This window comes from Mizuhopecten yessoensis, unplaced genomic scaffold (assembly GCF_002113885.1).
Source record: "Mizuhopecten yessoensis strain PY_sf001 unplaced genomic scaffold, ASM211388v2 scaffold716361, whole genome shotgun sequence".
Taxonomy (NCBI): domain Eukaryota; kingdom Metazoa; phylum Mollusca; class Bivalvia; order Pectinida; family Pectinidae; genus Mizuhopecten; species Mizuhopecten yessoensis.
In genome coordinates this window covers 150,955-163,863 of record NW_018480078.1, presented here as the reverse complement: position 1 = coordinate 163,863, position 12,909 = coordinate 150,955, and the positions used below count along the sequence as shown (strand labels likewise).

Here is a 12,909-nt window from a genome sequence, read left to right as displayed (position 1 = left end):
TTTCTGTGTGAAGGTTGATGATTTTCATTATGCTCATTACAGTGCCTTGCGTTTTGGTGTCACTACCCGAGTTCTCGATGCGAGAATGGAACATTACTTGGATTCGACATTTACATAATCAATGAATCAGAAGACACTCATATTAACATCGGGTCTTATCTTCCTTATACATGCTTAGTGATGTCTATATAAATCTTTCCTTTGTTCATATTTTGCCCTAGTTCTATCGATTAAGAGTTCGAATTTGGGCAGAAACACTACCGTAAGTCTTTAACATTTCAACATACTTTAGAAATATGGAATATATACTATGATCTAAATCTGCAAAATTAACAATAGACATTAACTCCCACTACTATATGATGTAGGACACTTAACGAGGTGAGTGTGAAATAGAATGAAAAAGATGGTCGAGAAAGAAAGTAAGACTGTGATATTTACTATTAACGTAAAAGAGACTGACTGAGGTATAAGAGATGGGAATGGTAAATGGATTTAATGAAATATGAATATCTAAGATTGAAAAAAGAATTAAACTATGGAATTAAATATGAACAAATACAAGTTCCTGATAATAGATGTTATAGTTTCAAAAGGAAACAAAACAGTACGATGGTGAAATGTCTCGGCGCTAAGCACAAACATGAAAAAATAATGATTTATATGTATCATTTATGCTCTTAAACAAGCACATGCATACGCATGTACTACCTTTTCTGACTATTTTAAAAGATACAATATATTATGAATGTCGAATAGCTGTTTATCTAATATTAGCCATAAGATCAAAGTCAAATTACGCCAATATTTGGTAAAACAAACAACAAATAAAAGCTCATAAAGATGTGTAAAAAGTAAAACATAAACAAAAGCAACTAAAAGAGGAAATAACGTAGAGTCAGTATAATTCACATTTAACTAAAGCCCGATCAAAATAGAGAAAACTATGAAAATACAAACAAAGGAAAGATTTACTCTTGAAAGGGTATGAGAGTAAAACCACGTTTTCAGGAAGAGTAAGCATCTGCTGCTCTATCGCGGACATCCGCCATGTAGCGAAGTCAAATCCATGTAACGTCCTCAAAGCGAGAACTGCGTGAAAGTGACAACAGAATCCAATTGTAACAGTAATGGACAAAAGCCAACAACCTCATCTTTCAAATCACCAATGGAAATTAGTATATTTCACAATGATCTTATGAAGTTGACGAAAACCTTGTATAAGCTGTATAGCTATAAATGTATTTGAGTTTTTATATATTCATGTCCAGAAGCATAAAGAAACAGTTCGTCGAGAAATCCGTAGTGTCATTAGAATAACAATATCCGTGAAAAATAATTGTTATTTCCAAATTCGCCAAAATGGAGACAGTTTAATTCTTCCTTTTTATTTGATCCAATGTCAAAAAAGATATGAATATCTGTTTTTGTTAGTTTAAATGACAAAAAGATATAAATATCTGTTTTTGCCAAGCTAAGTGCCAACAATATATAAATACAGGCTTTTGGTAGTTTTAAACAGGCAAGACAATTATTGAACCGCACTTTAAGTTTAGCCTGAAGAAATGCCGTAATTAATGATTTAGAACAGAAAAATAAATTGTTTTGAAAAGAATCATTTTGTCGCGACAACAATGTAGTACCCATTTGTGTCAGTGTATCGCGCCTCCTCAACAGTGACAGGGAATTCCGAGTAGAGTTTGATGGTATATCCGGCTTGAGCCATTGCTGATTGTACTTCCTGTTTATTTATCGACACTCCTTGGAACTTATACGCCCCAACTTGAGAATATTCTCCCTCCAAGTCGCCAATATTGATGAGAACCCCGCCTTTATTCAGAAGAGAAGATACATGCTCGATACACCGTCTGTATCCAGTAACGTCAAGCACCGCTGCCTCAATACAATAACTCGAAATTATGACATCAAATTTACCCCCGTCATAGGCACTTCCGAGTGGGGTTTCTGACGTCACGTCTATCGGAAGAATGCCTCTCACTTTTTCTCTGACTTGATTTCCTCTTTCCTCAGCAGTCATCCTTTATATAAAAAAGCATGCAATTATTTTTTGTCAAACAACATTTGTGAGGGATACTTCAATCGATTTTATTCAAACTATTGGACAATTCTGAATGAATACATATCTCTGGCTGGATGATGTAAACCTGGATAGTTTCCTGTTATGGGTTTATGTTTACAGGGGGAACATTTGAGTTTCTACAAGGCTGGTTAAATATATTTCAGCCTGAGAAAGCAAAATATTGACGCGTGTGAATTTGTCAGTGCCGAGTTAAACTTAGAAATGTTTCCATCTTTGACATTATGATCAGGCCTATTTGTTCAATTGTGAATTCATTTTCAAGGAAGGGGACGAGCTATCAAAACAAATCTGATAGAAACCTGTTCAAACCAAGTTAATTTGAAGTTACTATTCAGAAATAGAAAGTATGCTTACTTGCAACCTTCGAGGCTGATGACGTAATCGATTATCTTTGTTGGTTCAGATATATCCTTTTTAAGCCATTTTCGCAAATATTCCAGGTTTTGTGGGGCGTAGTCAGAAAGGAAAATCTCGTCCACGTGACGGCTAGCCGAGATCACACTGTGTATTGTAGGACCAGTGCCTACATCTAGCAGACGCTTACCGCCAATATTGTCTGAAGAAAGGTAAATAATTTTCACAAATATTGTACACAAAAAAACATTGACAAGATCGTGTTGATTAAATGTTAGTGTCAATGCAATAGACCTGATGTAGAATCATGATACCATGTCTTGTTTAATCCCATTTCAGTGAGATGTCAGTTTCAGGGGCATCAATATATAGGTATTAGTCATGATTAGAGAAGTAAACAATGAGCTTGTAATCAAATATTCACTACTCAACAGATAATTGAGGTCATACATTTGACCTTAATTGTTGTGAAGATAACGTCGTTAGTGGACACTGTCGTCATGTGACTGCAGCTTTGATAAATTCAGTATGATATGGCCACGAATATAAGATTATAATTGTCACATTACATTTATAATTTGAACAAAACTTCAAACTCACGTATGCGTTATCAGCTGAATCTTTAGACGTCAAAACCAAAATTCCCCGATTCTAGTATAATCGTTCCGTGCAGTGCAAAGTAGTTTCATATGTATTCATTATGTTTAATGATAAACAGTTTTAAATGCAGTAAAATATAAATAGTACCTGTAGTGGCGTAAGAATATGTTTCCACGGTTTGCACTAATCGCAGCACCATCAGGTTTTATTACACGTGTGTATTACGATATTTATGACATGGCCCTATGACATTGTAAAATGAGTCAGTTAGGTGATACATATACATCTTTCTCTTATCTTTGCCGAAACAATTTTTCATATATTTTATTACACCAGAAACAAAAATGTTTCGAATTAGTTGACCCGTTATGAGAGACTATAGGAGGTAAGTAAGTTTGCCCTTTTATAACATCACAGTTGAATGCCCTCATTGAGAGCAAAAGCATCTTCTAGTGTGACTCCATTTTTTACGTGAGGTCTAAAAAATGGTTTAATTCATTTCATGTTGCTGTAATTGATATCAGTATCATTTTTCAGATACAAGCATGTATTTTTTTAGAAAAAAATGTATAACCTTTACAGATAACTACTTAATTTCAGTGATGACTTACATTCGGTGAATATTTTATGGAGATTATCTAGGTCCGTCTGCATGATGATTAATGCTTCATCCGTGGCATTAAAGTGTTCTACGTACCAGTAGGGGTCAAAGTTCGCATAATCACGTGTTTCCGTCAGGTCCTCCATAGGAACACCTAAAGGGGCTGTCATTTATGAAAAAAGGGCATTTTTAAGTGGGGGTTTTACATAGCGAATTATATACATACAAACTTTTGTTAATCAGAACAATCATCAGAACCATAATACAGGACTGACAGGTGAAGTATACTGATGAGTTATAGTTTGATACAGGACTGACAGGTATAGTAAAGTGATGAGGTCTAGTGTTATACAGGACTGACAGGTGTAGCAAAGTGATGAGGTCTAGTGTTATACAGGACTCACAGGTATAGTAAAGTGATGAGGTCTAGTGTTATACAGGACTCACAGGTGTAGCAAAGTGATGAGGTCTAGTGTTATACAGGACTGACAGGGATAGTAAAGGGATGAGGGCTAGTGTTATACAGGACTGACAGGTATGGTAAAGTGATGAGGTCTAGTGTTATACACGACTGACAGGTATAGTAAAGTGATGAGGCCTAGTGTTATACAGGACTGACAGGTGTAGAAAAGTGATGAGGTCTAGTGTTATACACGACTGACAGGTATAGTAAAGTGATGCGGTCTAGTGTTATACAGGACTGACAGGGATAGTAAAGGGATGAGGGCTAGTGTTATACAGGACTGACAGGTGTAGCGAAGTGCTGAAGTCTAGTGTTATACAGGACTGACAGGCATAGTAAAGTTATGAGGGCTAGTGTTATACAGGACTGACAGGCATAGTAAAGTTATGAGGGCTAGTGTTATACAGGACTCACAGGTGTAGCTAAGTGATGAGGTCTAGTGTTATACACGACTGACAGGTATAGTAAAGTGATGCGGTCTAGTGTTATACAGGACTGACAGGTGAAGCGATGGGATGAAGTCTAGTGTTATACAGGACTCACAGGTGTAGCAAAGTGATGAGGTCTCGTGTTATACAGGACTCACAGGTATACTAAAGTGATGAGGTCTAGTGTTATACCGGACTGACAGGTATAGTAAAGTGATTAGGTCTAGTGTTATACAGGACTGACGGGTATAGTAAAGTGATGAGGTCTAGGGTTATACAGGACTCACAGGTGTAGCAAAGTGATGAGGTCTCGTGTTATACAGGACTGACAGGTATAGGATATATAGTGATGAGCTAGAGTTTGATACAGGACTGACAGGTAAAGTATCGTGATAAGTTAAAGTTAGATACAGGGCTGAAAGGTATATTATAGTGATGAGTTTTAGTTTGATACAGGGTTGAAAGGTATATTATAGTGATTAGTTCTAGCTAGTGTTATACAGGACTGACAGGGATAGTAAAGTGATGGGGTCTAGTGTTATACAGGACTGACAGGTGTAGCGAAGGGATGAAGTCTAGTGTTATACAGGACTGACAGGTGTAGCGAAGGGATGAAGTCTAGTGTTATACAGGACTGACAGGAGTAGCAAAGTGATGAGGTCTAGTGTTATACCGGACTGACAGGTATAGTAAAGTGATGCGGTCTAGTGTTATACAGGACTGACAGGAGTAGCAAAGTGATGAGGTCTAGTGTGATACAGGACTGACAGGTATAGTAAAGTGATTAGGTCTAGTGTTATACAGGACTGACGGGTATAGTAAAGTGATGAGGTCTAGTGCTATACAGGACTGACAGGTATAGTAACGTGATGAGGTCTAGTGTTATACAGGATTGACAGGTATAGTAAAGTGATGAGGCCTAGTGTTATACAGGACTGACAGGTGTAGCGAAGTGCTGAAGTCTAGTGTTATACAGGACTGACAGGTGTAGCAAAGTTATGAGGTCTAGTGTTATACAGGACTGACAGGAATAGTAAAGTGATGAGGTCTAGTGTGATACAGGACTGACAGGTATAGTAAAGTGATGGGGTCTAGTGTTATACAGGACTGACACGTGTAGCAAAGTGATGAGGTCTAGTTTTATACAGGACTCACAGGTGTAGCAAAGTGATGAGGTCTAGGGTTATACAGGACTCACAGGTGTAGCTAAGTGATGAGGTCTAGTGTTATACACGACTGACAGGTATAGTAAAGTGATGAGGCCTAGTGTTATACAGGACTGACAGGTGTAGCAAAGTGATGAGGACTAGTGTTATACAGGACTGACAGGTGTAGCAAAGTGATGAGGACTAGTGTTATACAGGACTGACAGGTGTAGCGAAGTGCTGAAGTCTAGTGTTATACAGGACTGACAGGAATAGTAAAGTGATGAGGTCTAGTGTGATACAGGACTGACAGGTATAGTAAAGTGATGCGGTCTAGTGTTATACAGGACTGACAGGGATAGTAAAGTGATGGGGTCTAGTGTTATACAGGACTGACAGGTATGGTAAAGTGATGAGGTCTAGTGTTATACAGGACTGACAGGTGTAGCGAAGTGATGAAGTCTAGTGTTATACAGGACTGACAGGTGTAGCAAAGTGATGAGGTCTAGTGTTATACAGGACTGACAGGTATAGTATATATAGTGATGAGCTAGAGTTTGATACAGGACTGACAGGTAAAGTATCGTGATAAGTTAAAGTTAGATACAGGGCTGAAAGGTATATTATAGTGATGAGTTATTGTTTTATACAAGCCTCACAGTTATAGTGTAATGATGGAATCTAGCTCGATACAGCACTGACAGGAATAATAAAGTAACGAGTTTTAGTGTGATATATGATTGACAGGTGTAGTATAGTGATGTGATCTAGTGTGATACAGGGCTGACAGGTGTAGCATAGTGATGTGTTATAGTGTGATATAGGACTGACAGGTGTAGCATAGTGATGTGTTATAGTGTGATATAGGACTGACAGGTGTAGTATAGTGATGTGTTCTAGTGTGATACAGGATTGACAGGTGTAGTATAGTGATGAGTTTTTGATTAATACAGGACTGGCAATTATAGTATAGTGATAAATTTAAGTTTGATACATGACTGACAGGTATAGTATAGTGATGTGTTATAGCTCGATACGGGACAGACAGGTGGTGTATAGTGATGAGTTCGTGTTTTATACATGACTGACAGGTAAAGTGATAAGTTATGCATGTAGTTTGATACAGGAATGACAGGTATAGTATAGTAGTGAGTTCTAGTTTGATTCAAGCCTGACAGTTTTAGTATAATGATGGTATCTAGCTCGATACAGGACTGACAGGGAAAATATAAAAAGGAATTTTAGTGTGATACAGGACAGACAAGTATAGTGACAAGTTCTAGTTTGATACAGGGTTGAAAGGTATATCATAGTGATGAGTTCTAGTTTGATACAGGGTTGAAAGGTATATTAAAGTGATGAGTTCTAGTTTGATACAGGGTTGAAAGGTATATTATAGTGATGAGTTCTAGTCTGATATAGGGTTGAAAGGTATATTATAGTGATGAGTTCTAGTTTGATACAGGGTTGAAAGGTATATTATAGTGATGAGTTCTAGTTTGATACAGGGTTGAAAGGTATATTATAGTGATGAGTTTTAGTTTGATACAGGGTTGAAAGGTATATTATAGTGATGAGTTTTAGTTTGATACATAACGGAGAGGTATACTATAGTGGTGAGTTTGATACCGGGATTTAATGTGTATTATAGTGATGAGTTTTAGTGTGATACAGAACGGAGAGGTATACTATAGTGGTGAGTTCTAGTTTGATACAAGGCTGACAGGACTAGTGAGGTATAGTTGTTACGAATTTACTGTCTACTGATAATTAGATTTCACCCAGGTTATAAGACATGAGTTAGTTTGAAGTAAATACGTATTTGTAAGAGAAATTTCAAATATCTATTTTCCAGCTACGACTGTGGCTCGAACATGCCGTTCAAATTGGCGAGATTCGTCAACTTCGATTCAGACACGATTTCAGACCTTATAGCTTACCTTTGAATATAAACGAAGTATGCCTAGATCCTTCGTAGCTTCAATAAGCGATGTGTTATTGCTATGAACATTTTTAATCGGAAACATCATGATTCCGCAAAATTCTTTGGCGGACTTCAAACGTGACGTCATTGATCGATGCTGATTGGCTGATGCAACCCAGGCAGAAAGTATAAAGCCGGTTGATGCACGAAAAAGCAACCAACCAACGAAAAAGCGACTCATTTCTCTGACTGACGTCGAGCAGTCAGACTTGCGCTCCACACACCAGACACATCAGAAATGTCGTCTCTACCACCAAAGCGATTGGTAGGCATTTCATACTAATGAAATAATTATTACTGCCGATGTTTTGCGTATTTGAGGTAACTTTACTTACGGCAGATGAAGATATTTGTTTACCTTCGAAACCATAATGGGCATTATGGGATACTCCCAAAAGCAGACGATATGACCCAAGTGGGGAAACTAACTTCTAAGCTACATAACTAATCATAATCAAGAATGATTACATACTATTTATAGTGAAGCTGAGTGTAATTCACGATTCAATGGAAACAACTCAACAGGAGTAAAACCATGGACACCTACTGGAGCAAAGACGGACGAATCTTTATAAAGACCTCACTGACCACCGACAAAGTTCTGATTAAAAACCTATCTCATCTGTTGCAAGTGATCCCATCCCTCGTTACTGAGGATGCTGCGAGATCTGACAGTCACCGAGTTACATGTACTCTACCAGTGTAGCAAGTCATGCAGACACGTTTAGCTTGTGTCTTGAAACCAAAATTAATGAACAAATGTAAAAACAAATCTAATTGTCAGTTACATAAGAAGTTTTCATGATTGTCTAAATTTTGTTTAGTTTCGCTTAACAAAGTAAAGATCAAGCAACTTCTGTTTTTACACAATTAGAATAAATATATATGTACACATGTAACAGTCAGAACAAACAGCAATAGCATGCATCATCACCAACATGAAAGTGTCTATTTTCCCACCATGTATAACCCTCATCAACCCAATCATGTATGTTGAAAAGAGAGAAAATATGTCTCCTTATTTCTTTTCAATTTTGCTTGATAATTTAATCACTGTAAACGTTAACGTGCAATAACGAGTATAATGAACAGTAATGAATACATATGCATAAATGTATAAATAGATTTACTTAAAATAATTATACCGAATATATATTGACATGTACATATTTTATGTATGTGAATAAGAATAACTGGTGAATCTGAGTGTTCCAGCTTTTGTGAGTCAACGCCGGTCAACGAACATGATTCTGTTGTACAGTATCAACATGGAGAAAGTCGATAAGTAAAATGTTTTAAATTTTAGAAGTTGTGTGTAAATAACAAGTAAAAAAAGAACATTCTCGGAGCACTCGGAATACGGGTGTATGAGAATGGAAAGACCTCGTGAATGGCTTCAATGTCCACGCAAGGCACTTTGCTGTATTTATATAATACTAACGGGGGAAAATACATTCTCATGGCACTCGGTATACGAGTGTATGAAAATGGAAAGACCTCATGAATGACTACAATGTCCACGCAAGGCACTTTGCTGTATTTATATAATACTAACGGGGAAAAATACATTCTCAGGGCACTTGGTATACGAGTGTATGAGAATGGAACAGAAACCTCATGAATGACTACAAAGTACACACAGTACACTTGACTGTATTTTCTCCAACAATATATTGTAAACATATATAATACTAATTTTGTGGTGTATACTGATGTACCTGAATAAGGTTTATAAATATCCTAGCTAAATGTAAGTACACCAGCGAAGTATTTGCATGGTTATATCATATAATTTCATGTATACATGAAGTATAAATGTATTTATATAAAGATTTATAGAAATATATGGATATACATGTAAATATGTTGTATACGAAGGTGTACAGTATATATAAAACAATAAACATGAATAGTAACTAATAAAATGTTTTAGGAGTTGTGTGTACATTACTAGTTATATTATGGAAAAAAAATACATTCCCGAGGCACTCGGTGTACGAGTGTTTGAGAATGGAAATAATTTAAAAAATTCTGCAATATACACACAATGTACATTACTATTTTATCCAAAAAAGTACTGCAAACATATATACAACTGATCTAACAGACCTGGATAACCACATAAATTAAGATGAATGACTGAGTTGTCAAGATTCCCTTGCATAAGTTTAGCACTCCAACACAGACAAGCTAAAATTCACCATTTCAGCGCATTTTTTTGTATTAAATGTAATATACAATGTTTACACTTCTCTTTGTGTAATGGCTGTATATTGTAGATAATACATGTATATGAGTATCTAGGTAGCAGTATACAGTAGAAATGGCCCGACTCTGATAAACAAGGCACATGTCGAGGAAATGTAAACACAGCGGATTTACCCTACACAACACATGTATACATGTATATATATTTGTAAACTGCATTACATTTACAATACAGATAAAGTACTGAGAAGTGTATAAACCTCTTTTTTCTATGTATGTCACTTGTGTGAAAACCATGGTAACCACATCAAAAATTACAAAAAATGGCAAAAATTGCTATTTTTGACCCAAAATTTTACCCCCGCAACTAGTAAATATTTTCATAAGTTCTGTCTGAAATGAAAGATTACCTACCTGGTTGCAGAATTATCTGGGTCCCAGTAAATTTGTAAAAGTTGATTTTTTGCAATTTTGCATCGTGTGCTGTTGTCAAAATTTTACCTCCTGTAAAGCTAGCTTTTCATGTGTAGGCACCCTTTCGGATTATGGCAAAATTTTTATGCTCGAACCAAAATTTTTTTTTTTTTACAAATGTGAAGCTCACATAGCCCACTTCATCATGCCTATACAAATTTTAGTACAGTTTTTTTTATATTTTTTTTACATATTATACAGGGGTTAGCCATTTAACAAAAATATCACCCATGGCCACAACCCTCTACTCTATACTGCTACCCTAGTTATGATGTATATAAGATGTACATTGTGTATGTATATATAGGAATACATATGTTTTATATGTGTTTAAAAAAGAAAACCAGTAAGATAATGGGGAAATTGTGACAATCTGTATGTTTGCATGTAGAACACACAAACGAGTATAGCTGTGTGTGAGAATATGTGGGTATGATTGTATATATTGGGTATGGTTGTATATATGTATGATTGTATATATTGTGGGTATGATTGTATATATAATGTAAACATCTCTAAAAATGTAAACCAAATTAAGCATTATTGTCCCATTATATACATTAGTATCATGAAACAAATTGAGGCACTTCACCATCCAGCCTAACATCTTAGCTTTATTTTCCATGTGTGCTAAAACATTCTTTGTTTATATGTTTTTACCTCCCCTTTTCACCTTTCTCAACTTTGACCTGTCCTATCTTGACCCCTACTATCGAACCTTCATGTCTGAGTGATTTCGTTGTGTAGTCAAATACTTATGTGTGCGCGTGGTGTTCACGGTCGACCGCCTCTTTATACACGCTGTATTAACGTTTGACGATCATGGGTAATGATTTAGTTCAGTATCGGTTGGCGGTCGGTTGTTTCTACCAACGCACACACGGTGCATTGTCTCAACATAAGTTGTTATTCCACATTGATTTACAACAAATATTTACAAGCTGCAAGTCAGGTGTAATGTATATTATAGTAAATCTCCTATACGCTGTACATCTCACCCTATCTAGTGTTATCAACAACTCAAGTTTCCTTCTCCTACTACATCTCCTCCTTCTATCTTGTAATGACGTTCATCCTAACCCAGGCCCTACAAATCATAGTAAAGCTATCTCTATATTTCATTTGAACATTCGCAGTCTAAGAAATAAGTTATTGTATTTAGAACATGTAGCAACTGATTATGATATTGTTTGTGTCAGCGAGACTCACCTTGATATATCTATGGCAGACGACGATATACTCCTAAGTAGCTATGAATTGTTCCGCAAAGACCGTGGATATTCGGGTGGGGGATAGCTTTTACACGTCCAGTCTCTTGTGCACCCGTCGTAGAGCTGACTTGGAATTTGCGGTGGGTGAAGTGGTTTGGACAGATATCCAGTTTCCAAATAAGAAATACCTCCTGTGTACAGTCTATAGACCTCCTAATATACCTTTTGGGGTGGAGGTTGGTATGCGAAACCTCTAAGCCATGGGTAATGTCATGCTTTACTAGCATGATAAAGATTGATAATTTCTTATTCATATTTTTGTTATTATCTATCTATCTATATGTTATACTCAACAGAGACCAAAACATTATGTTATGTTGTTGTTGACATGCTGTTGTGTACTGTAAGGTTGTTACATTAATTGTTAATTGTATCTTTAAAAACCAGAGGTTTATACTGTTATTAACCACATACACTAATAAAGTAAATTTGTAACTCGTCACTTTATCAGGATATTAATTTCATTGTCTGGGATTCATTATTTCTAATCAGAGTCGTCTGATGATGACACACCGAATACTTTTAGAAGTTTTGGAATTTGTTTAGTTTACAGATTTTGGTACTGGTGTTGGTTTTCTAGCAAAATTGCTGCAAAATCATCTTTCTTCTTTTTCTTTTTCGGGGGAGCTGTGCTGGTCTTCTCCTCGTCCTCAGAAAGCAACGACATCGCAATTCATGGCTTTGCATGTGAACCTTCTGCGGATTCACGGAAGAATCCCGCGAAGGTCCGGGGGCTGGGCCTAAGGTTGGGGTTGGCAATGCCTTGGATTTGCCTCCCCTTTAGCTCCCCCCGTTTCCAAGAGTCTGATTTTGTCCAGATCAGACCTATGAGAAAAACCAACACATACACATTTTCTTAATAGCTCAGTAGAATTGCGGTTCTGTGTAGATTATGCATACATATAGGGATTGAATAGAGCTTGATATTAAACTTTAATACCAGTAATACTTAAAGAGCTATGGCGGAAACTTTCCCATATTTCCCCAAGTCGGCATTTATGAAAACGGAAATAATATCATGAGTAAATAATTTCTGGTAGCGAAAATGTATCGAACAGATTTAAAACCAATTTAATATGAATTTTTGAACTGCTGAAATATTAAGTATTGTTATTATGATACTGCAAATATAGCCATATTCACTATATCTATAAAAGTAATTGGGTATCCCAGACTTAAAAAAACCAAAATTCAACACTTTCCCATCCGAGGACCAACTTTTGAATTAACCTTTTCATTCCGTGGTATAAACAACTCGTATGCCGGAAAAATGAGCGTGT

At 36.4% G+C, this 12,909-nt stretch overlaps 1 protein-coding gene across 1 annotated transcript; it reads right to left on the bottom strand.

The window, feature by feature from the left end:
- Positions 1 to 1,385: 1,385 nt before the first annotated feature.
- Positions 1,386 to 11,681, bottom strand: LOC110443852 (nicotinamide N-methyltransferase-like). Its single transcript, XM_021488280.1, has 4 exons — positions 11,568 to 11,681; positions 3,667 to 3,819; positions 2,456 to 2,657; positions 1,386 to 2,039 (listed from the first exon to the last, which is right to left on the bottom strand). The coding sequence occupies exons 2-4, from the start codon at positions 3,800 to 3,802 to the stop codon at positions 1,616 to 1,618; spliced, it is 762 nt and encodes a 253-aa protein (XP_021343955.1). The 5' UTR covers positions 3,803 to 3,819; positions 11,568 to 11,681; the 3' UTR covers positions 1,386 to 1,615.
- Positions 11,682 to 12,909: the final 1,228 nt, after the last annotated feature.